This window comes from Cataglyphis hispanica, chromosome 2 (assembly GCF_021464435.1).
Source record: "Cataglyphis hispanica isolate Lineage 1 chromosome 2, ULB_Chis1_1.0, whole genome shotgun sequence".
NCBI lineage: Eukaryota > Metazoa > Arthropoda > Insecta > Hymenoptera > Formicidae > Cataglyphis > Cataglyphis hispanica.
In genome coordinates this window covers 9737425-9765054 of record NC_065955.1, presented here as the reverse complement: position 1 = coordinate 9765054, position 27630 = coordinate 9737425, and the positions used below count along the sequence as shown (strand labels likewise).

The following is a 27630-nucleotide window of genomic DNA, read 5'->3' as shown; positions in this document are numbered from 1 at the left end:
AATTTAGATGTATAAATATAATATGTATAATATTATAAACAATATTAAATAAATAATTAAAAAATAAATAACTAATAAACTTAAGATATATACAGGCTGCATTCCGCTATTCACTATCAATATTGAAAATCTATAGTGCACGTGATGTAAACTATGTATAGATTTTCAATATTGGTAATGGATATAATGAATGGAAGAAACGCAGCCATGAAACGTTAAATAAAACTCTTATTATAAAGATGATAACGACCTAATTTCTTTTGAAATATTAAATTGTAAATATAACGTAAAATATATTATCACTTATTCATTTCATTCGCTTTCACTACCAGTAACAAACAAAACAATTTTCTATGATTAATTTAATCTTTAGAGTTTTTAATGTATATTTCTTTATCGCATTTTAAACGCATTTTTATATGCAAATAACAAACTTACAAAGCTCTTTTGTGTAATTCTTTTGCAAGAAAGAATAAAATAAAATAATTATTAATAATTTTTAAAAAAGTGTATATAATCGTATTATAATCCGACTGAGACGTCTTAAACATTTAATAGACATCTAATAAATGTTTTTTTCTGTATTTCTCACTGTGGAATATATATTATATATTAACACATATAAAATGCAGAGAGAAAAAGAGGTGGAATTGAGAAATAATGCGTTACTTATAACCAATACAATAACAGTGTTACAAATTTTGTTTGTAATGGAAAGAGTAATTTCGTTATATTTTTCGGTAACGGGAGAATAACGAGAAAACTAAACAGTTATTTTTATCATTATTTTTTTGAGCCAACTCATGAATTTATATACTTCACACTGAAATAAAAAAAATACACAGTCTTTCGTATCTCATACCCTCGCGTAATTACGGACATTTATCGCGGCGCTTGATCGATTGTGCAGAAAATACGAGAGTGATCGAAGTTACAATGTTTACACAAAGGTTTTCTTTTCACAAGTAGTTCTCCTTACGACGACAACAACGACGATGTTCTTTCAGTTCTACGCGTTCAGTTCTTCAATCCAGGTACGTGTAAAGTTGAACAACAAAATCATTTTTCACACTCGCAAGCATATATTAGATAAACTGTGATAAATACTTTTTTTTCAAGTACAGTTTTATATTATTCTTTCTGCCGTATATAATAAGCGGCATACTTAATTGCAATTAAGATTACTTATTTTTGTCTAAATATGTAACCACCGTTTCTTTTTTTTCTTTTGCAGAATGTTGATCACACTTAAGTTCTTGGTATATTTCATATGAAGAATATTTCTCTTAAAAAATAACTACAAATATGTATTGTTGTTATAATTAACAATTTTATGAAAATTGCTAATGTGATATATTATCATATATATGCTATCATAGAAAATAAACACAAAAGAAATTTTGATTACATATTCGGACTAAAGAAAAATATATGTAAAAAACGTTAACAATATAATGAAGATTATGTTTACTGTATATAACCAATAATAGATTGCAAAAATATGATTGACACAAAAGTCAGATATTACTTGTCGTATCGATCAAGCCCTATTATTAATGACTATGAAGTATGTATGTATATGTATATATACACATTTGCACGACGCTAAAAAAAAGTGCATAAGTATACAAACATATATCATATACATGTGTATGTATATGTATAAAATTATGTTTTATAATGTTTGTAAATGCAACCACACTATCGTTGTGCATTTGTGTAAGTGTAATTATAAAAATTTATAATTCTATATATATATATATATATATATATATATATATATATATATATATATGTATATATATATATATATTTTTTTTTCTTTACACCATTTGATTCATCTTATTATTCTGTACATAAAAGTATCATGATACAATTATCGAACACTAAATAATTTTCGAGATATTTTATATTTTATACTAAAATATGTCAGATTAAGATACAAAATAACTTAAAAGATGCTTAATAAAAAAATACTTTATTATAGTGTTTTGGAAAGCTCTCAACATAAGCTATAAGAATATGCAATAAAAAATAGGAGATTCCATTTAAGAAATTAAAGATGTCCTTCACTTGACCTTAACGATGCCATCCAAGGTCAAACCAATGACATCATCTTATATTCCCTTCAAAACTATACAATTTTTGTTCAAAACGTTTTTCTCTAAAATGCTTAGTTTTTGAAAAAAGGGGTTGTACGGGTCTAGAACACCCTGTACACACACACACACACACACACGCATGCACGCACGCACGCACACACGCACACACACACAAGTGAAATCACGCTGTCACTTCTTGCTTAGATGATACTTTCGTTGCTAAGAAACGTACACAAGTAATCCGGACATGCCTACTGATACCGGTCTATCGTTTTCCAACGCGCTCATTAGCTCACATATTTTAATTAATAACGCAAAAACTATTGCAAATTTTGCAAAATGGTATAGAACTTTTCGACTTACTTTGGCCCAATCTACCTTCACACTTCGGGTGTGTCAAAATTTTCAAAACACCTTGTGTATATATATATATATATATATATATATATATATATATATCAACCATATTTATATGTGTTAAATTAAATATAAATATTTTTAAATTATTTTATTTAAAAAATAAATAAAATAATATAGATAAATTATTTTATTTGATTTATTTTTTTTATTTTATTGTATTTATTGCTTTATATAATTTTAATATACACATATATTATTTCCAAAGTATATTTCTAGAATAAAACAATTTAGATTGCTTTGTTTTTATATTATATTTATATTATTATAAATAAAAATTTTAAAAATATTTATGTTTATTTTTTTACATAAATGTGGTATGCGTGTGAGTGTGCGTGTGCGTGGACGTGTAGATGTATGTTTACATGTCGTGCGCATGCGTGCATGTGTCGTGTGTAGAAAGCAAATATATATATATATATATATATATATATATATATATATATATACATAATTATATATATACATAATTATATATTTTGTTACAGTTTACAAAAAAATAGTGAAAAATAATATATAAAATCAACGATTTATCCTTTCTTTTACTTAATTTGAGACAAAGAGAATCTTTCTTCTATAAAAAAATTTTTCGAATATAAAATATCAAAAGCATTGTGCAATATTGCATATTAAAAATACCAAGTATTAAAGGATTGCACATATAAAAACAAAAATAATAATTGTACGGTTTTCATTTAATATTCTCAGCTAATATTTGCCTAATAATATGTTGCACGATAGAAGATAACATGACTAAGAATCGCGCTCTTTTCTATTGATTCAATCACGCGCGAAGAGAATAAGAGACCTTTATCGTCCTATAAAGAATTCTTTTTCTTGTTTTTAATGAGAACTATTACACGAATGAAATCACCTACGTGAGATCATAGAGCTTTTTTTATAGATACCAATGTATATATTTGCACGAGAAAATCTCGTCGCGTGTTCGAGTACACGTGCAGGGATGTAGATAAGTGTTATATGTTTTTCGAAGGATAAGCATCTCTCGCGAGCACTCAATCGTCAACAACAATTATCTATCGACAATCTGACGAGTGGGGATGGGAGGAACGGAATATGCATAAAGTGCATAGAGAGTTGCAAACGTAGCTGCGTCGCATTTTGTTCTGTGATTCGCGCCTCGAATTCTCGTGAATTATCAATAATCTTGCGATAAATCTTCAGCGATCGACGATGCGATTGATAGCAATTCTCGTAAAGTCTATTCTGTGCGAAGCAACAGTATTTTTACGAAAGATCTCGTGATTTTATTTCTTTGTCCCGCCGAATATGAAAAGGTGAAATTTACAGTAAAAGTTACTTTCTTATTTTTTATGCACAATATACACTTTACATTTTATTTTAATAATAAAATGTTATAAAGATTTGAAAAATTATAAATTTAATAAAATTAATTAATTGTTATATATGATCGTAGGAATCCATTCAATGCAATTCGCGAATTATCTTGCGAGCGATATCGGCGAATCTACTCTCATGTCTAAAAAAAATGCATGTAGGATGGAACAATTTTAAAAAGCAAATGGCGAATAATACAAACAGTAAGATATGATATATACATCTTGACATCGTTTTTTGAATAAAATTTAAAGTTGTCTTAATGTTTAAATATATATATTTATAATATTTATACATTTATATTGACTAGATTTGTTTTCCCTCTTTCTTTTCTCTATAATTAAAATTATTTAAAGTTATTAGATATAAGTTTTTTTATATGAAAAAAAACAAAATATTAAAATATAAAAATTACATCAAAAATATTTTTTCAACAAAATAATTATCTTTACAAAATAAATAAATTTCACCGATCTTTTTTCAATAATTTTGAAGTATTTCCTCAAGATCATGATCTTCAAAATGGTGAAATCATACCAATTATTTCATTTGGCATTTCAATATATCTAAATGTTTCTATTACATTTAATCAATTATATTTAAGAAAAATAAAACGAAATCAATATTACAAATCTAATAAATGTTGCACAATTATGTGCAACACAAGAATTTATAGAAATTGCAAAACTGATTCACAAAATTTTAACAATCATATCGCGTAAAAAAATTTGCTATATTTTATTTATTAGATGTGCTGTAATAGTGAATGGGCGATTTGAATCGATAATCTGAAATAAATGTATATAGACAAACCTTTAAACGTAGACGAATACGACATGGCAAATCCCGACGTGACGAGTAATAATAAGTCAGTAAACAGCGATTTATACCAAGCAGTGTTTCCAATCTATCACATCAGCAAACTGTCCGGCGTATTTCCAACGAGATTTGTCCAACAGGCATCTGGCAGGTATCAAGGCCGATTGAGCACCATCGATAGCATTTACAGGTGACATGAACAATCAAACCGATTCACATTTTCACAACTACATATAGATAAAAATCAAATTATTCGAGATTTAAAAGAGGAGAAGTACGTATTTGACAATTATATTAGATCTTATTAAGGACATAATATATCATAATAATATCATAATAAAATATAACATGAATATGGAATACATATGCTAGAATATTAAAAACAAAATTTCCAAAAAGAATATTAAAATGAATCGCAATAATATACTGATAACATCACAATTGTATTATTGTAATATTTATATAATATTGCAAGGAATTAGATATTTTAAAAATATTTTTATATTACAGTTATATATATATATATATATATATATATATATATATATATATACATACATACATACATACAAGATGTTTTATTTTAAAAGTTCCACTCTCATAACTTTTCAGGATCTACGTTTGAAGGAAAACGACTCGGATAAAAGTTGTAGGGACCAAAGGAAGCTATCTAATAGTGATCTTGGATTTTGATATTAAAGGTCATTTTCAAGGTCATTTAAAGGACAATTTCCGTTTTTTAAATAGAAACCTCCATTTTTTATTGCATACTCTTATAGTTTATCTTGAGAGCTTTTCAAAACACTATAATAAAATATTTTTTCATTAAAATTTTTTGAGTTATTTTGTATCTTAATGACATATTTTAGTATAAAATATAAAATATCTCGAAAATTATTTAGTGTTCAATAATTGTATCGTAATACTTTTATGTACAGAATAATAAGATGAATCAAATGGTGTAAAGAAAAAATAAATAATTTTATAAAAAAAATATATTGCAAATAATTGCATACTTTCTTTTAAAAATAATTATTTTCTGTACACCATTTGATTCATCTTTTTATTCTGTACATAAAAGTATTACGATACAATTATCGAACACTAAATAATTTTGAAATATTTTATACGAAAATATGTCAGATTAAGATACAAAATAACTCAAAAAATTCTTAATGAAAAAATATTTTATTATAGTGTTTTGAAAAGCTCTCAAGATAAACTACAAGAATATGCAATAAAAAATGGGGGTTTCTATTTAAAAAACGGAAGTTGACTTTTAAATGACTTTGAAAATTACTTTTAATGTCAAATCCAAGGTCACTATTAGATAGCCCCCTTTGTTCCCTACAACTTTTATCCAAGTCGTTCCTTCAAATGTTGACCCTGAAAAGTTATAAGAATGGAACTTTTAAAATGGGGCACTCTGTATATAACATAATATTTTAAATAATGAAAATTGGAATTATGCAATAAAACAATCATAATATATTTGTAATATAACGATATTATTACTTACTTTCATATCAGCCTAATAAATTAATTTTAATAACATTTTGTTTTGCGAAAATTATACGCACGTATATATGTTGATTTTGTAATTTTATGAATTAATGAATTTTATATTTTTCATTAATATTATTCAAATTTTTGCAGAGTGATATATACAGTTGTATATCAATAAAAAATATATTTATAATATTACAACACACACACAATACATTACCTCTAAAATATTTTATTTATATTCTATAATGCCACATATATCACATCCCAAGTAGTAAGTGACATCATATGACGTCTTAATGACTTCTAATGTTAATAAGACGTTATTAAAATGTCATTTGACATTACTTTGCTTTTTAGAATGTGATATATTGCAACAATATAACTGTAATATTTTAATGTTATTTATAAACGCGTAATATGTCAGTAATATTTTTGTAATATTGTACTCTAACACGTAATGTTGCCAGTATTATTGCAATATTGCTGCAATATTTCTAACATTATGTGCTATAGGATACTAGGATGGATCTCAAAAAGTAAAGTTCCTTATTTTATTATGATATTTAGCTATTATTTATGCACAAATTAGACTTATTGTGACTATTGTTAAAATATAAGTTATAATGATAATTTTTTAATATAAGCTTTGAGAAGATTAATACACTTATTGAGATTAATATACTTATTGATCTATCTTGATACAAATTTTTACCTTCTCAGAAAAAATCCGTCTCTTAGGGAGTTATTCACAAATAGTTACCAATAGTTGTAAATATCGTTCCACATGTTTTTTTGATATATCAAATATTTGATATATCAAATAACATGTGCAATGAGACATGTACAGATTCTAAAGCTATCGGTAATGTGTATAAAATAGTAATCCTAATATTTAAACCATTCTTGGAGGCATACACATACATTCTAAGTGCATAGCATCTATACATTCATCTTCTATATATATATATATATATATATATATATATATATATATATATATATATAGAGGTGTCCGATAATTCGCGGATTACCCTTTAAGGGAAGGTAGAGGGTGTTATTCTGAAGAGAAAAGTCCTGTACCATTTTGTCATTTTCTCAATATTTAAGAAAATATTAATTTTAAAAGATCAGCCAACGAAGTGTCGTGAAAAGCTCGCGGCGCGAAGATGCCTCCCACTGTCAATTGATACTCGGTCCGCGGCGAAGCAATGGGAGGAGCAGTTTGCGAGCATGCTTCGCTATGGCAACCAAAAAAAATACACACATAATGAAAAGATCACATACATAAAACGGAGCACGCATTATGTGTGTATTTTTTTCAGTTGCCATAGCGAAGCATGCTCGCAAACTGCTCCTCTCATTGCTTCGCCGCGGATCGAGTATCAATTGACAGTGGGAGGCATCTTCGCGCCGCGAGCTTTTCGCGGCACTTTGTTGGCTGATCTTTTAAAATTAATATTTTCTTAAATATTGATAAAATCACAAAATGGTACAGGACTTTCTATTCAGAATAACACCTCTATCTTCCCTTAAAGGGTAATCCGCGAATTATCGGACACCCTGTATATATATATATATATATATATATATATATATATATATATATTTGTGTATTGCTGTATCATTTGAAAAGAGGAAGAAAGAGAGATAAATGGTCTTCAGTATATTTCTTCAGCAGCTTAAAAAAATAAAAGTTGGAAAAAGAGGGATCTATAATGTTCCAATTAAATAATTACACAAATTCCTAAGTTTGATATGCAAAGTGAAATCTGCCATTATAGTGAGGATACTTGCAAGAAGCTTAAGATTCTCTAAAAAAATCCAGGCTTCTTTCTTTGAAATGCTTTTTTGATCCATCACACAGGTTTGCATAATTTTATAACTTTTGTGCAGTCTGAAAAAATCAAATAATTTTTTATAGTTTTTTGTGAGCTGAATCCAAATTTGCAAGACAAAATCTATGATCTATCACGTCAAGTTTTTGAAAAAAAATGGGGTTAAAACTTCCAAAAAATGAGTTTTTTAGTATTTTGAAAAATTTATAGCAAGTAAATCCGATGTGCAAGAAACTTCAAACAAACCTCAAATAAAAGCTCAGAACAATATACTTTAATACAAAAATAGCGAATCTTTTATCGCAAGTACCATCAAATTTCAAGCGTGCTTTGTTTTTAGAGATAAATGTAGTTACACTGTACCTCCCCATATTTTGTGTTGGAAAAACCGAAGAATTTTCTATAATTTTTTGTGCATTGAATTTAAATCCGTTTTCGAGAAAAACAGAGTTGAAATACACAAAAAACGCGTTTCTTATTATTTTTGAAAATTTGTATATGCATGTTAAATATGTATATTAAAGTAAATTATTCAAGCTTTTATTTGAGACTTTTAAAATCTCTTGCATATTGCAGGTGCATGCTTTCAAAACAATTTTTAAAAATAGTAACAAACGCATTTCTTGGATGTTTCAATTCCGTTTTTTACGAAAATCTAACGTGATAAATTATTTTGACTTATAGATTTGGATTCAGCGCATAAAAAAAACGATATAAAACTACTCGTTTTTTTCTAGACTGCAAAATCATGCAGATTTGTATTATCACAGAATGCTACAACACTACTACAAAATACTATTCAAAAATAATTTAAATATTAAAAGTCGGATTTTTACCAAGAGACAATTTTCAAACTAGTATCAGATGAAACAGAAATACATCAATCTTTTTCAAGAGATTTGAAAAAGAATGTTGAAAAATCAAGTCATTATAACTTCTATTTTAATACAATAAATCCTAAATTTGTACATAAATAAAAATTCACAATGAAACAGACAGAATCTCACTTTTTGATCCATCCTAATATAAAAAAAATATAAGAAAACTTGAAGATTATTAGATTAATACATAAATAAACAAAATATATAATTGAAACAACACATTTGTATTGCAGCTTGTGCATATTGATGTGCCTGATAGGCGCTGAGATTTGGGGTTTTTGGCGCGATCTCAGACATGGATGGGAAAATAGCACTCGCCTTAAATCGCAAAATGCAGTAATTGTCACCACAAGCGATATATTGGGCGTGATGAGTCTCACGGCCGCCTCTATCATCGGTTCAATTGTGTACTGGCAACAAGTGCAGACCGTCATGGATAAACTAGTTGATGTAAGTCTCGTCTAATTAATTTTATCGCAGAGATTATCGCATTTAAATTTATTGATTTATTCGTCTCAAGTGCGACGAAAAGCTGGGAATTCTTTCGCCGAAAAAACTGCAGCGGTACACCATTTTGCTAACGTTGTGCAGCCTCTCCTATTCCATCATTCTTTCATGTCTCGATATCTACACATGGAACTATGAGGTGAAGTTAAGTAAGAAGCTGGATGACAAAGGCCCGCTGAATTATCTCCCTCTGTACTTTATGTACGTAGTCATCATTATGATGGAAGTCCAGTATGCCATCATTGTGTACAACGTAGGCCAGCGATTCTTCAGAGTCAATAAGAGCCTCGAGAACATCCTCAAAAGCGGCAAAATAACGAATCAATTTAGGAAGGATCTTGGATTAGGTGCATTTTTCTAATAGTTATTAGTCATTCTTTTGTCAACTCTTTAAATTAATTAACTAAGAAAATTGATAGATAAGAGCCAAAGCGTGGATATTGATGCACAAACTTATTATTAAATTTTATTAATGTGTATTAAAAATGTAAATGGACCATCTTTTTGGGTCCATCTTCAACATGGATATCGAAAAGCAGAACAAAAAAATTACAATAATATCAAAATCATGTCAAAATCACATAATAAATCATAATAATTTTTGATATTCACTTATGATGTCATTTATCACATATTATTGTGATTTTCTGTTCTGCTTGGGTATAAATATATTAAGATTAAATTAGAATTTTAAAACTTGACATACACAAAACATTTGCAGTTACAATCAAATTTTAAATTAAAAATAATAACACTATAATTTTATATTTTTTATGCGGTCTAAAAAAATCGAATATTTTTTTATAGTTTTTGTGCACTGAATCCAAATCTGCAAGATAAAAATGGTTTATCACATCAGATTTTGGAGAAAATGGGCTTGAAACTCCTCAAAAATGTGTTTTTAGCATATTTGAAAATTTATAACAAGTGAACCCAATATGTAAGAAACTTCAAACAAGGCTCAAATAAAAGCTTGAATTCTGTATTTTAAAAATTTCAAATTTTTTATTGCAGTTATCAAACCCCAAACACAGATATCGAACACACAGATCGCGCTTTGTTTATAGAGATAAATGTAGTCGTACTATATCTTACGTTTGTTCACGGCATTGTTTACTTATATTTTTTGTGCAGTCTGGAAAAAGTAGTTTTCTATAATTTGCCCTGCAAATTTAAATTCAGCGCATAAAAAACTATAGAAAATTATTCAGTTTTTCCAAACCGCACAAAAAGTAAAAGTAAATGATGCCGTAAATAAACGTGAGACACAGTATAACTATACATTTACCTCCATAAGCAAAGCGCGTTTGAGGTTCGATTTCTGCGCTTGGGATTTGATACTTGTAGTAAAAGATTTGATATTTTTATATTAAAGTACATTCTTCATTTGTGTTTTTCATTTGAGCCTTATTTGAAATCTCTTGCACATCGGATTTGCCTGCTACAATTTTCAAAGATGATAAAAAACACTTTTTTATTATTGGGGATTTCAATCTTATTTTTCACAAAAACCATGTAATAGACCATTTTGATTTGCAAATTTGGATTCAGCGCACAAAAACTATAAGAAATTATTTGTTTTTTTCAGACCGCAAAATCCTGCAGATCTGTATAATCAGAATATGATTATAAAATCAATCAAATTGTATCATTATATTATAATCCATTTTCGATATACATGCAGCAATGGCGTTTGGACGCTATTGTTCTTATTTGTACAGATTCCATCTGATTATTTTAATGAGCCTTCATTCTGATTATTATTTTTAATTTGAAATTTGACTGCAACTGCAAATGCTGTGTATGTCAAATTTTTAAATTCCAATTTCATATCTTTATATATTTACATCCATGCTAATGATAGACTAAAAACAATGCTCTAACAACTCACATGTGCAGACGATATCCAGAAGTCATCCAGAGGATGTTTAACATCCTCGGATGTCTTCCAGATACCTCCCAGATATCCTTCGGACATGGTGTGTTGTTAGCATGATAGCTCAAAACATTTTTAATGAACATTAATTAATAAAATTTGACAATAATAAGTTCGCGTACCAATATGCTTTGGCTCTTATCTATTAATTTTCCCACTTAATTGTTTTTACCCTCTATTGCTGTTATGTTTAAATTAATGTTTTTAAAAAGACACACAAATTTTTTAGCTGGCGATCTTCGAGATCAGGGACAAATTATAACGTATATCCGGCAAGAAATGGTAGGAAATACTAGACTGTTTCGTAAATCGAAGATCATAGATTCCACCGTCGCAAATGGTACGTTTTTAGTTTTAGCCATGCATTCACAAAGAATCTGATAAAAGTGCACAAGCACTAATTCATGTTCGTAATAAATTGCAATAGTAATAATGGTAATAGAAATCTAATTCTTAAATATTAATAACATCAAAAAATAATAAAAAATATATATAATAATATACAGGGTGTCCGATAATTCGCGGATTACCCTTTAAGGGAAGGTAGAGGATGTTATTCTGAATAGAAAAGTCCTGTACCATTTTGTGATTTTCTCAATATTTAAGAAAATATTATTTTAAAGATCAGCTGACAGTGCCGCGAAAGCTGTGGCGCGAAATGCTCCACTGTCGATTGATAGCGGTGAGCATGGGAGGAGCAGTTTGTGAGCATGCTTCGCTATGGCAACCGAAAAAATACACACATAATGAAAAAATCACATACATAAAACGGAGCGCGCATTATGTGTGTATTTCTTTGGTTGCCATAGCGAAGCATGCTCGCAAACTGCTCCTCCCATTGCTTCGCCGCGGACCGAGTATCAATTGACAGTGGAGGCACTTTCGCGCCGCGAGCTTTCGCGACACTTCGTTGGCTGATCTTTAAAATTAATATTTTCTTAAATATTGAGAAAATGACAAAATGGTACAGGACTTTTCTCTTCAGAATAACACCTCTACCTTCCCTTAAAGGGTAATCCGCGAATTATCGGACACCCTGTATATATATATATATATATATATATATATATATATATATATATATGTATGTATGTATATATATAATTTAAAGTAAATTTTTCGATAATAATTAAAACTCTAGCATCGTTTTCCAGATAGCAGAAGTTTTGCGGACAGTATATCTCAATTAATGACAGTACACGCATCACTGTGTGACACAGTGTCGATTATAAATACCGCTTATGGCGTCGTTGTACTCGCAATTACTATTACCTGCTTAATACATCTGATTATCACACCTTACTTTTTAATAATGGAAGCTGATGGAAGACGCGAACCGTTATTCCTTGCAGTACAAGGATTGTGGTGCATTTTCCACATTTGGAGACTGCTCATAATAGTGCAGCCTACATATGCCACTACAATGCAAGTATGTGTAATATGATCTAATCTAAATAATTAATAATATAACATATGCACATATAATTTATTAATATAAAAAGATCAATGTTGAAAAAAGGAGACTCAGATTCTGTTCTTTATAGCTAAACTGCTTGCACTCGTTTGCACAGAGTTTATTTTTTTCTAAAGATTTCTAAATTTTGAACTACCCAAACAACATAAAGACTGTTAGTTGACTATCAGTCAGCAGAAAAAGTCTGAAATCGACTTCAAAGTTAGACTGAATGCCAACTTGTAGTTGAATAATAGGCAACAAATGTCTCGACTATAGTCGACCGTGAATCGATTAATATAGTCGACTTTATGACAACTAAAAAGTCGATCAACCGTCGTCAATCATCTTGGCGATTAGATCAACTTTTAGTCAATATTATAGTGATTATAAGTCGACTTTTTATAAGTTTTAGACTTTTTATAGTGATTATAAGTCGCCGATTTGATATGCACGATATGTCATCTGTATTAATTTACATTTTCATTAGGATAGTGACATTTCTCTAAAACTTGATTAATTCCCATACAACACCGCAAGATTGTAACAACATTGCAACAAAATTTTTCTGTAAGATTACAACATTGCAGAAACATTACAAAATATTGCTATAATGTTATTATGATATTGCAGCAACAGTCTGCTTATAGAAATATTGCAATATAATATTGCAGCAACATAGCAATATAATATATATGCAATAATATTTTATTTATGGATATAATAGCCTTTGAACATATGAAAAAAATAATAAGAAATTAGACCTATAAAAGTCAAGATCTAGTATCCCATACAGCACAAAGTCGTCTAAAAGGATTACTTAAAACTTACCCAGGAAGAAACGGAAGATCGGATATATGTCTATTAGATGTTGTAGCCATCTAATCAGTCTAGAATAACATCTAGAAATATTTGAGCTAGATGTCATGTTATTTTGTGTAATTACATTTTTTGGACACAATTAAAACTTAATATTTACACAAGAACAATATATTATTTATAAAACACTCTTCGGGCTGCAAGTCATTTAATAGACACCTAATAGACCTTTAAGTAAACGTTAATGCAATATGTAGCATCATAATACAAATAGAAATTTTGTTGTTAGAAAATTAATCTCAAAATATATTTGTAGTCATACACTAAAATTTACTTCGTATTATCAAGAACATATTTCTGTCAATATAACATATATGCGTCTGGAGATTGATGATATTTCTGGCTATAACTGAAGAGAGATAGAGATAACATATGTCTGTTTTCTTTTGCCACCTGCTGAATGTACAATTATATGACCGGTTATTAATTGAATGAATATTATTATTTTATGGAAAAGTTGCTAGTGATTGACTGCCTCAGGTTTATAGTTCATTTGCTTATCGCTATGCGGCGCAATATTCACTTTATATACTCAAGATCAAGTTTTTGTCATAAAGTGTATATAAAGCTTGCAAAAGATAATTAATAACATTATAACAACTATTTCTGTCAGTTTAATCTCTGACACTATTTCTTTAGGTAAACTTAGAAATTGAACTGATTTTTGGAAAATCGGAAAGATAAATGTTCAATCGGATATAAAGTGTCCAAAAAAGTAGAAAAGATTCATTACTGTCTACTTAAGATATAAAATAGTATTATAATAAAATAATATTATATTTCATAGCCAAATTACATGCTCTTGCTATAGTGCGAAAAATTCAAGAAAGACAAATATTTATTGCACAGAGCTAAATGTTGAAAGCTTATATCCATATTGTAGATTTGGATTAAGTCATTGTATGTAATTATTTGATGGATTAAGTTTGTCTCAAATTATGCATTGAAGATTAAAGATTGGAATTTGATTAATTAGGACAAAAGAGCTAAAATTTCTTTGTCCTGATTGGTCAAAATTCAATTTTTAATTTTAATTTTTAATGATCTGATACAAGAAATCTTATAGACATTTATAAAACATCTAGAAGACATGTCTAAAAGTGGCCATAACGACGTTTATCTAGATACGAAAATCGATTTATCTTAGACTTATCGAATAGACGCCTACTATACATCTACTCGACTTTATGTTTCTCTCTGGGTTGACATATTTTCGTCAAAGATATCTTTTAATGAAAAGCATTTAATCGAGTTAAAGTTGACTCATGATTTAAATTAAGTCACTTTTAAACCTTATCTATATGATGGCCAAACAGATGACTAATAGTAGACATCTTTTAATAATCTTTAAGGCTTCTCTCAGATATCTTTTTAATCACTTTAAAGAGTTTTTTAGAGTTATCTTTTAGTAGTCTTTAAGTCTTGTCTTGGATATATTTTAGTCATTTTAAAGATTTTTTATAGATATCTTTTAGTTATTAAGATTTCTTTTTAGATATCTCTATATTCATCGTCTTAATAGGTTAGGTTAAAATATAAAAGCAAATATATATTTATAAAATTTATTCAACATAATTTATTTAATATAACACAATAAATTAAGATATATTAATTATATGTACACAACGATACTATATGCACTATGTACACTAATATGATCGCAGAGAAACCTATAACAGAAAGATAATAATAATCCTACAACACGTGTTTTTTGCATTTTACGATGCCAAACATAAATACAATTTAAAAATCTTTTTTAATCTTTTTTAATCTGTTATAAAAAAGTTAATGAAGTTAACATTTTGTGGTAATGTTCCTTTATCTAAAAATTAATAAAAGATATTTGTGCTTGAACACAACCTCAAATTTTAGAATATATTTAATTTTATAAAAAATAAGTTAAGGTTAAGGTTATAAACAAAAAATATATATTATAAATGTATAAACTTTTATTAAAAATGTATAAACTTTCTTTGCTAACTTATTGTTTAAGATTGACTATTATTAAAGTTTAAGAAAAAAATGATTATTTTGGATTATGCTTTCACACGCTTTCTGTAGATCGCTAGACACAAGAGACTGTTCTCGCAGATAAGGAATGATATGTGTATTATTATCTTGCAAGAACGAACGATAAAACAGTCTTTACTCTTCATATATATTGCATTTTAATACATTCAATATATATAAATATAAAATAATTTAAAACAATAACTATTTTTGATTAGCCTGAAAGATATATCTACGTTTTTTCGCTTTACCGAAAAAAACAGCATAAAAAAAATAACAAAACTTATTTTTTTTATTTTGTCTTTTTCTCCAAGAAGAAGATATCTTATAGATATACATTCGTCTTGCTGAAAAAGACAACATAAAAAAGATATCTTTCCGTCATCTTTTTTATGTTTTCTTTATCGGTAAGACGAAAAGATGTCTTAAAAACATCTTTTCGTTTTGTCGAAATTTTAAAAAAACATTTTTTCGTTATCTTTTAGTATTATGTGCTGTCTGAAATGTATATAAATTTAAATAATCTCAAAATTTATTATTAAAATTTGAAATATCTTGCATATAAGAAATTTATTATCAAATTTTTGTTTTATATAAGAATGAAAACTATTAAACAAATTTCAGTTTATTGTCTGAATTCCCTGTGTTGAGGACATACCATACAATTTAAACTTAGTAAAAATAGTTATTATATTTTTGATGTCATAATAGCCGCTCTTTGTAACCTTTATATAATCATCGTAAGAAATTAAATGCGGGATAGAGCAACATGTAGCGCTAAACAAACGAACTAGCGATTACCAAATACTTTTTGTAACGTTTTTGGAATGTTACTAAAATTATATTGTAAAATAATAACTCTGCAATATTTCTGCAAAACTGTTAATGTTATAATGTAAAATAATGTCTATGCAATATTTCTACAACATTATTGCAATATGCAATATTTCTACAACATTACTGCAATATGCAATGATGCAATGTTAGAGAGTAATGTTGCTGCAAACTTCAGTGCTATATGGGATATTTTCTTAAGTAGATCAATGAATTTGATTATTCACGTAAAATATATATTTCCGATTGAACGTATAATAAGAAAGACGGCTATCAATTTCTTGGAAATGTGGTCGCCTCGAGATCATCCCGTTTGCGCACATTACGGATCGGACACAACAAAATTTCCCGATCGGACACAGACTCGACCGGACACAGGCCCGACCGGACACAGGCCCGATCGGACACTGTAGCATGTACATTGTAAGTTGTAAAGCGAGGTCCACCCTGCCTACCGGAGGGTGGGTGCGGGAGGGGGACCGAAAGCCTTCTTTGCGTCCCCGTGCGTGTGTGGTGTGTGTGTGTGTGTGTGTGTGTGTGCGCGTGTGTGTGCGTGCGCGCGCGTGCTTCCTGTCCATACATGTACTTTGGTATAGCGTCTGTGTCCGATCGAGCCTGTGTCCGATCGAACCTATATCCGAGTCGACTTTTTAAAGTCGACTTTAAGTTGACTAAAAAAAGATGACTATCACACTAAAAAAATCTCACAAAGGTAAAAAAAAGTACACCAAGTACATAAAAAATATTCCTTGTACGCAACAAAAAGTTGAAAAGATGTGAAAGTTGAAAAAATATTTACCTCTAAAAAATAACATAAAAAAATTGTTCCCTAAAAAATAAAAATCTCTAAAAAATAAAAACTAAATGGGAAATCAATAATTAAGCCAAGTAGAAGAAATTTAATTTGTAAAGATTTAAAATTTGAAATAACATTTGTCATTTGTAAAATTAATTTTGCATTTATAGAAATATGAATTTTCTCAAAAAAATTAAAACGCATTTTATTTTTATTAAAAAATTACACTTATGTTTCAAATAAATATTTTGTATAATAAATATTTTGTATAATATAGAAAATAGCATTATTATATTACGGTTTTTATTAAAGATAGTAAATCATAATATTACTTACTGCAATAATGTCGATCACATCGATCACCAATTTTGAATTTAAAAGTCCATACCAAATATAGATCGATTTGTTTTAAAATTAATGATAATCTTAGCAGAAACTCGGAACGAAAGAATTAATATTAAAGTGACATATAAAAACTTGGCGTACCCGATCTGAAATATAAATTTGAAAAAGATTATTAAAAACCATTATCAATATTAATAAAAATGTCTGACTTATAATGCAACTCGGGCACGCCAAGTTTTTATATGTCACTTTAATATTAACCCTTTCGTTCCGGTCTCTCTCTCTCTCTCTTTCTCGTGTCACGATACTACTGTCAACTCCTGTCGCTTGATACATATCATATGCACGCACATACATATTGTCTCTCGAGGCATATTTGCACACTCAAACGAATAATAGTATATGAGTGCTGTAAACACGCCTTGAGGGATAAAATTGCTTTGTATGTGTGCATGCGGGCATATGTACGTGAGTCTGAATTTTGAAGAAATTTTTTTCACAATTCTGAACCTAACGATTATCATACCTCAGGATTGACAGCACCAATCTTATTGAAACTGGTTGCAATCGAAAGCTTTTTTTTTCGAAGCTTTTAATCGAAAGTTTATCAAAACCATTATAGACATAAAACTCTGGATAAGCTACTTAGTAGCGCCGTGGCCTCCTACATAGGCAAACTCTTCACATGCTAGAAAATTTTTGTTATGCACTTGGCGATTTTTTTTTATGAACTTGGCGTCGCGACACTACCGCGTTGCTTGACCAACCAACAAACAATCATCTGTGTTGTGTGGGTAATGCAGCCAGTTAAGCTATAAAGAACAGATGACTCTCAATTTCAATGATCATGATCTGTAACACACACACGCACACGACACGCGCAGCAGTGCACATCACACCACCACACATATATATATATATATATATGTGTGTGTGTGTGTGTGTCAGAATCAAGTTCTCTTTTATCAATATTTATTGATAAAATAAAACAAAATTAAAAAAAAAACTCAGAAAGATTATAAATTACTACCATAATAAATTTTTCCTTATTTCTTGAAATTAAAAGGTTAGAACATATTTTTGAATTTTGCTTTCTTACGTTAATAACTATTATTTTATATTTCCTGTATATTATACGATTATCTTCAGGGAAAGAAGACAGCGGTATTGGTAAGCCAATTGCTGTCTGCGAATCATGATAGGGAAGGGACGAAACAACTAGAAATCTTTTCGCTTCAACTTCTTCACCGCCCTTTAGAATTTTCAGCATGTGGACTCTTCACTCTGGATCGTACTCTCGTGACTTCGGTAAGTTTTAACTCTTCTTTTCTGCATATTAACTCTGAAGATAAATAAAAAAATTTACATAAAAAAATATTTTTTAGATTGCTGGCGCAGTCACAACATATCTCGTGATACTAATACAATTTCAAAAAGAAGATGATACAAAGGGTAGTTTCGACAACATATTAAAGAATGCTACGCAAATGTTGAAAAACGCGACGACACTTCACAATATCACAGTGGGAAAGTTGGGTCTATAAATTAAGACAAACTGTGCTTCTCTTTCTTCGTTCCTGTTTTTTATGTTCTTGAATATATAATAATAAAGCTTTTCAAAATTTAATATATGTCGCCCACACACATTTATTCGTAAAATATCCATCGAAAGAATGAAATTGGGATGAATGTTTGATTTTACAATGCACAAAGATGCAGATTTCAGATGCAATTAAAAATGATGAAATCAATAGAGCGCACATGAAATACATAATACATTTGATACAAACCAATTAACTAAGCATAAAATTTACTAATACAAAGGCAAATGGTTTTTTTTTTTCGTCAACAGATAGATCTAATGATAAAAAAAGGATTGCGATATAGGATAAAATATGGATTTTGAATGTGAAACCGATCGATATCAGACGCGTGCGATAATGACATTTAATATTCTCATACATACGGCGGCGGTAAGAAATACAATCTCATTCGTTTCGCCCGACCGCTAATCTTGATCGCTAATTAACGATCGCTCTCGTCGTGATCAAATTGACAATTAATTAGCACTTCGCTCCATAATATAGTCGTCTAACAAAGTTAGATGTCGATCACAGCCTATCCAAAAATTTGCCACTCACCATCCTCCTATCGTGCTAAGCGTGGAGATATTTAGAGAAACGGATAAATTCTTGAAGGATGTCCCTGAATCTCTCAAAGGAATATCTCTCAGAAGAAGCCAGGAATTTTAGCTTGAGATTACTCCTAAGGTATGTACAACATACTAACTTTTTTTCTCTCACTCTGCCCTTTTTTTCTGTGTATTCGCTATACATTCTTGTTCGCGTACAAATTATTAATCTAGCAATAAATATATTAAATCGCTTAGGATACTCTAGATGCGTTAATCCGCATGCTATGTATATATCCGATACAAAGTATGTCCGGCGATGCAATGCGCGCCGCACGGAGTTAGATGATGCTGATCAGCAATTGATGGAGAGGAGAATCGCGCCATCCCCAACAAATTGCTTTTCCTCTGCTTTGTCTCTTTTGCTCGGCTTTTCAGACCTGTCTCCTCAATTTGCTGTAGCTGCTGCGACAGATGGTTGAGTTTTCTGATGCGTCACCTGCAATAGATTATCGCAGCAAATGTCTTTTGTTACAGCGGGCGGCAGCTTTCTCGACCTCTGGCATATTGCTGATTGCGGAGGAGTCACCTCAGAAGAAGCCATTTCGTTCTCTGCTTTAGCACACTGGTGACGGGCGTTGCATGGACAGGAGTTTGTGTGATGATGGTGGTGCAACCGCGTATAACAGTCGCTACACACCCTTACAGGATTATAGAGCTGTTCGCTGGGCAAAGGGGTGGAGTTCTCAGAGCAATCGGCACAGAAAATCTTGCCGCAGCATCTAATCGGATGTAATATAAGATTGTGCTTAAGATTTGTTTCCTCATCGTTGTGTGTGCCTTCTCATCTTTTAGAAAATCTAGCAGTCTATCGTGGTTTCGCCGCGCATAAAAAAATGCATACCTGCAGTGATGCTTACGTCTACCAAGCCAAAACTCCGTGTTACAACCCATACACCGTGTTACAGCATGATCGGGCACCCAAAGAGTGGGCGCGGGACTCAACTCCTCCACAGCTTCCCAGGACATATCCGATGGTAGTGACTCTCCATGTTCACCAGTGCTGCCCACGGAATCCGGTAGTGAACCCTATAAATTTTTCGTTACATCATTTCGTTACATGTTCGTGCAAAAACCAACAGATTAAAAATTCTACTCACAATGTCATCGATACGATCAGTATCGGCATTGTGATTACAAACTTGCTTGATTAGTGCCAACCTCGTTGTGTGTAATTCCTTCCTCAGAGCTTCTTCCTTAAGCTAGACAAATAAATTGGAAGTTATATTAATTATGACGCGATCATCATTTTAAAAGACTTCACAGAGCGGGACATTATCATTTTGTAATATGTCGTCGACTATATTTTCAGAGAAATTTTCGTGAAGAATGCGCTAGAAATATTAACTGCTGCTTCAAGTACCTTATGCTCTACGATAATTTGTTGTACTCGCATTTGGATGTCACAACATATGACAGGAAGACCGTCAACATCGTCCAGCCAGTCAGGATTATCTAGCATAACGTCCTGATGGGTTGGAGAAGCCGGACATATGCTACTGGGAGTTCTTGATATCAATGGGGCACTAGTATCACTCACATCACTACCCTCGTTGTGATTGCGATTACACGATGAGCAAACAGTCCGTCCGGTTGTGGTAGTACCAGTTTCGATCCATGGCGATACAATATCCCGCGATAAATTTGTCTGTGATCTAGAAATTTTAATAAATTATAAAAATTCAAAACATATGCAGACATAAAAATATAAAGTAACAAGTACTTACACTTCTTTCTCTCCATTGATTACTGCAACGGTAGAATCATTAGGTATCAAAGTGTCAGTGGAACTATCTACCGATGGATTAGCGGGTGAATCGTTGGATGTTTGAATAGTATATCGTTTCGTCTTGGTTTCACTCTCCAATAAGTTTTTGTTTGCAGCTTCATTTTTGTTATTGTCCATATTTTTTGCGCTCTTCTGATCTGTTTCAGTCTCAAGTGCCAGAGAATCGAATTTTCTACAATAGAGAAACCCTCGAACATAAATTTAAAAAGAACATGCAAAGACTATTGTCGAGATTACGTACTTCTCCATGGAAATACTCGGATCGCTACGTCTTCGGTGCAAATAAGCCGCGTGATCAGGAGCGTGCATGAGATCACCATACGACCTCGTCTTCGTCATCTGTCCCTGCGGTTCCTCGTTCTCGCCACCTTCGATGTCAATCATCGTCACTCTCTGCTTATCATCTCTCATACCGAGTAATGATTCCATAGAACCTAAATACACTTCGGACCACAAGACAAGATCGCGCACGTTGCAACTTGGCCATAATACCTATGTGACATTATATAAATAATAAAACTAATAAAAATCACTATTTTGCGTGAAGAATCATGTCAAAAGCGCGATATAATTTTAATTGACATAACATACTTGATTCTTTAATGGCGAATATAAATGATTCACAAACGCAGTTGAGTTGAGAAAACGCCAAACAGAAAACGTACGTTCACGTATTCTCAATTGTAGTCTCTCCTGCCTGGTATTACATAGGAATGTACCAAATAATTGTGAGTATGTATGCTGGGCTAATTTCACCTAAAACACGTTGTTGTTGTCAGATTATTTAAAAAAAATTTCTTTCGATAATACATATCTCTGTAATATACATACGTATATATCGATATACAGGGTGTCCCAAAAATTTTGACATACCCGAAATGTGTGAAGGCAGATTGGGCTAAACTGAAAAGAAAAAGTCCTGTACCATTTTTTTCGATAATAAAATAGTTATTGAGTGAAGTTTGGCAATTCAGCGCCGACCTTTAGCTGGATGCACGTCAATGAATCGCGCGCCTGGCATGTGTGCGTGAGTGCTCAGCTGTTTACAGCGCCTCACTGACGTGCGCCCGGCTAAAGATCGGCGATGATTGGCCAGACTTTACTCAATAATAACTTTCTTATTAAGCGTTATAGAAAAAAATGGTACGGAACTTTTCTTCTCAGTTTTATGTGCTCTACCTGCATACGAAGGGTGATGCAATTAATGCCGGACACCGCGCGCGCGCTCGCATGTATGTATGTATGTATGTATGTATATATATATATATATATATATATATATATATATATATATACATATATTGTATATATAGGACTATTTATTATATATTTACAAGATATGCTGACGACATTTGAAAGCTACATTGAAACTGCAAAATCAACTGGTGGACGCAATCGAGCCATTGAAGAAATACAGGACAACGCTCGTTGGGATCGTCGCAACCGATCGTTTGACCGCATCGATCTGCAAACTTGTGTCCAAAGTCTAACCATTCTCTTTCAATCAAAACTTGGAACCCCTAAAATAAAAAGAGAGATGAGAGTAAGCGAATTTGATCTCTAGAAGTTATTGTTTACCTCCATAGTGCGATAATACGGATCAAGTAGTATCTGCGCTAACGTAACAATTTGGGGTGTTCGATCCCAACCATCGCTACAATGCACTAATACTGGTCGACCGTCCCTTTCAATCGCGGAAGCCACGGTGACCGCCGCTCGCAGTAAGCCTGACATGTGTTGCAGCCATCGCGTACCCTCCAACAAACTTAACCAACTGTAAAAAAGAAATTGTTACAATAAAAAAAATACAGTTAATTAAAATGAATTAAGAATGTCTATCAAGATGTATAGCAGAATTTGAGAAAACAACTCACTTTGGTTGATCCGCATCCGACGCGCAAAGCTGTCGCACGGCGTGAAAGCTTTTCCGTATCGAATGAATATTTGGCAAATTCATAAATTGTATGTCACAACTCGGATAATACTCTGGACATTCGCAGCCGCCGCCGCGCGCCCGATTTGCTACAGCTGTTGTGTACGATCTCGCATCGATAATTAAAACTTTCTGCACATAAAAAGCAAGAAAAATTATTTATATAAAATATCCGCAGAAAATAATTCTATTGTACACTAGAATACTATAATAATACTAAATTAAATTATATGTAATCAATACCTAAGAGTCTTATCTTTCTTTTATGAATTTCTCTCTAGTAATTAAATTTTTTGTTCATCAATTGATTAACTATCTAAGATTAACTATCAAGATTCTTACCTTGGCAGCGTTTGGTGTTACAGTATTTTCACCAACATCAGAGTATGTAATAGGCGAATCTACCATTGTAGATTCGCCCTTATCGTAGCTACACGCGTCTGCGAGAGCCTTCAAAAGATCCTCATCCTCAGAACTTCTCCAGCCGAGCCAACCAACTTCCGGTTGACTGCTGCGAGCTATTACAGCACCATTATTCACATGCCTAAAAACCGTAATTGCTTTAATAAAACACAAAAAATGTAATACTCAATTATAAATCACGCGTAAAACAAAAGAGTAATACATACCTCCACACAATAGCTGGAATACGTCTGGAACTTCTAAATTTGGCAACAAACTCGAGAGTTTCGTCGGAAATGCAAGCAGGAACCAAGAGTTGCGGCGGATAAGATGGACACATTCGGTAATCCTTATTTATTTGACTTATACGCCATGTACCATGTAAATTGAACTTCAATCGCTCGACCTGGAAAAATACAAATTTCATGAAAACATTTGTGTCATGGAAAAAATTTTTTGCACTCTCATAATCTGATATATTACATTTTTCTGATATATTACTTTTACATTTTTCTGATATATACCCACCTCTGAATTAAAAGTCGTAATATAAGAATTATTATCTTTTCCAAGTCTAGGATAATCTTTGCCCTCTTCTATAGACCATGCATAATAAGCGAACGCGAATATATCCTCTATACTTTTTCGTGGATAGGTCACTTTGTGTAATCGTTTAAACCACTCTAAACAATGTTCGTTTGTGGTAAATGCACAACTAAAATATTAACGCAATATTCTTGATTAGAACAGCTATAGAATCTGTTGCATATAATCTTCAATAAATCCAAAATTCAAATAAATAAATAAATAATGTAAAAAGTAAGATAAATGTTAAGATAAATGTTAAATCTATTCTAAAAGATGAAAAATAAAAAAATAAATATTGAAGATACCTTAAAGAACGTGCATCTTTGCAACCAATATGTAAATAGAAAATCTCTTTGACTTCTAATTGCTCGATAAGACCTAGAGGTATATTGTAACACGTTTGGCTTAATTGCAAATAAAGTCTATAATTTGAAAGTGCCAAAACACCATCCGTTGTTCGTCCTAGGGCCACAACCGATTCCCCACTCAATGGTGTGAATGGAATTGTCAGTGTCTCATCTTCGCACTCAAAATGTGTGTGCTTGGGGAACAGTTCTGAGGCATGCAGATGGCATATAGATTGCAGACTGGTTGGTTCCTCAGAACTTTCCATCTCTGCGCTTTCTACAATAAAGAATTATGTACTTGAATCAATAATCATTTCTATGCATATATCTCAAGAATAGAGATCAAATATCTCGAAGCAAACAGAAGAATGATGCGTATTGTTTTATCTTTATCATTTTTTATATCAATAAATTAATTCAACTTACTTTAATGAAAACTTTATCAGCGAGTACTCAATATCTCGAGATTATAAGATATTCTGCCTCCTGTAACACAACAACTTATAAAAATATGTATGCTCTGACTTGTATAAACATACGACGCATCAATATTTACACATGTTAAGCTTTCAGCATATCATAATATTAAAGATTAAAAATAATTTTCAACTACAATATTGGAAAGTAAATGAAAGCACAAGAAAAATATTTATATTTACTAGACCATTAATACTGTTGAAATTATTGATATTCTTTCATAAAAAAATCTTTTTTAAATACTTAAACCTAAATAATCCTCTATGAGAATGCTATAAATATTTATATTACAATTATTAATTTCAAATAAGCAAATATCAAAATTTTTTCATTTTTCTCCTGTCCCATACAATACATAGATTTTACATAGCGCTTATATATATATATATATATATATATATATATATATATATATATTATTAATGATATAATTTAATATTATTATTTAGTATGATTGTTTCTCTTTCAATATTTTTGTCCATATTCTTTTCAATTATGTGTATATATTTTCTACCCTTTATTTCTTGCCTCAAATCCAAATGTGTACATCCATTTTTCATTTAAAATGCAGAAGGTGTGAATCAAATAAACAGATTCATAAATATATTACATTTTGAATTATATAATCTTTTTTTATTCAAAATTTTTCTTTTGCACATTATTTTTCATCTCACATTTTCATTCTGTATCTCCGAAAAATTCACGGGCTATTGGAACGCGTTCTCGTATCGCGGTTTAATCGCAGTGTCATCGTGAGCGCGAGGAAAGTGGATCTCGTTTCGGATCGCTCCGGACATCAATGTCGATTATTACCAATTCCAGTCGACCGATTATTTTTTTCCCCTCGTCCAGATTACACATACATACATAAATGGGACCATGCATATAAAAAGGGACAGCGACCGAGAGATCAATTTTAATTCCGACTCCGTCAAAAAGTTCATAGAGACCAATTTCGCATGCGGGATGGAAAGGAGGGACGCATTCAAAAAGCCGAACGCCTTTTTTTTCTCTCTAGAATTTTACAGCGCTGTTAAAATAGATGGATTTTTGACAGAGAAGATAATACCTATTAGTGTTTAAAAAGAACTGTAGGAAGCCAGTAATTTTTTTCAGATTCTTTAGACAAGACGCAGCATCTATCTTATTGCGAAAAGATACGTAATGTATAGCATAGCTGAGAGAGATTGAGAAAGAGAGACAAGCACATACAAATCCATTATTGCGCATCTAATCGTTTGAAATCGCAAACAAAAGTGTGCAATCGCGCGAGTATTTCGTGACATTTTACTTCATTTCGTTCTAACGAATGTAAACAGTTTTTCTTCTTCGCTCTCTATGCGACCAAGCAAGCGACATGTGTCAACCTTGAAACGCGCATCGCATACGGCGCGTAATTACTTACGCGACTACTCACTCTTTCTTTCTCTCCTTTCCTTTTTTCCTTTTTTTGTCTTCATTTTGAAAAAGAAAGAAAGAGAGAAAGAGGACAGAATAATCTTACTAGCAGAGTTTGCTTCTTACTCACTTGGAGGCCTACTCACACTGGTAAGAAAGATTCCAAGCGATGAACGACATGCACGTCGATTTTGTACATCCTCAAGATATCTCTCTCTCTCTCTCTCTCTCTCACACACACACACACACCACTCACTCACTCACTCACACTCTCTCTCTTTATCTCTCTCTCTCTCTCTCACCCTTATACAGGCCGTGCTCTTTCACGCGGAATCCATAAAACGAAAGCGCGAAGAGACACCACGCATTAACGATCTTCCTTCACGACTCGGGGCATCGTCCTCATGGACACTACCGCTACAACAAGACGCCAGAGACACGGACTCGACGCGAGTATAGGACGACGGCGGCGATGACCATCAATTATCATTCCTACAGCTCGACCTCATGGCCGCGTGTCAGTTTCGTCGTGGCTGAGACGGAACGTCCACGATAACGAGATTCAATAAGTTTCGCGTATCACCCTGAGAGCTCCAAAAGTCTCGGCGTCAAAATTGCTCGATCGTACTGACAGTATGTATGCACATACGTACATACACACATACACCGGATATAAAGATGCTTTTCAATGTGATATTGCGTGTCGCATGATGTCAAAACAAGTACAATTTTCGCACACTAGTAAATTACTAGGGCTGCGTTCCGTAATTCACTATTAGTACTGAAAATCTACAGTTTACGTCACGTACACACAAATTTTCAA

General features: G+C 31.4%; 2 protein-coding genes across 7 annotated transcripts; one reads left to right on the top strand and one right to left on the bottom strand.

Moving 5' to 3' along the window:
- The first annotated feature begins 990 nt into the window (after positions 1-990).
- Positions 991-19309, top strand: LOC126859152 (gustatory receptor for sugar taste 43a-like). 2 transcript variants are annotated; one of them, XM_050610178.1, is made up of 9 exons: positions 991-1034; positions 3958-4081; positions 4686-4887; positions 9156-9372; positions 9443-9776; positions 11595-11705; positions 12520-12794; positions 18832-18990; positions 19068-19309. In XM_050610178.1, the coding sequence occupies exons 1-9, from the start codon at positions 996-998 to the stop codon at positions 19224-19226; spliced, it is 1620 nt and encodes a 539-aa protein (XP_050466135.1). In that variant the 5' UTR covers positions 991-995; the 3' UTR covers positions 19227-19309. The 2 variants fall into 2 exon arrangements, with proteins under 2 accessions (XP_050466135.1, XP_050466136.1); XM_050610179.1 differs by lacking the exon at positions 991-1034 and adding an exon at positions 3632-3817.
- On the bottom strand, positions 19244-27630 carry LOC126859143 (myotubularin-related protein 3). Of its 5 annotated transcripts, none has more exons than XM_050610163.1 (16): positions 26815-27630; positions 25359-25418; positions 24891-25209; positions 24526-24712; positions 24225-24403; positions 23938-24139; positions 23537-23727; positions 23241-23436; positions 22997-23182; positions 22254-22418; positions 21904-22154; positions 21601-21834; positions 21237-21528; positions 20974-21075; positions 20718-20902; positions 19244-20595 (listed from the first exon to the last, which is right to left on the bottom strand). In XM_050610163.1, exons 3-16 carry the CDS (start codon positions 25196-25198, stop codon positions 20262-20264), a joined length of 3012 nt encoding a protein of 1003 aa, XP_050466120.1. In that variant the 5' UTR covers positions 25199-25209; positions 25359-25418; positions 26815-27630; the 3' UTR covers positions 19244-20261. The 5 variants fall into 5 exon arrangements, with proteins under 5 accessions (XP_050466120.1, XP_050466121.1, XP_050466123.1 ...); XM_050610164.1 differs by having other exon boundaries at positions 26827-27630; XM_050610166.1 differs by having other exon boundaries at positions 26938-27630.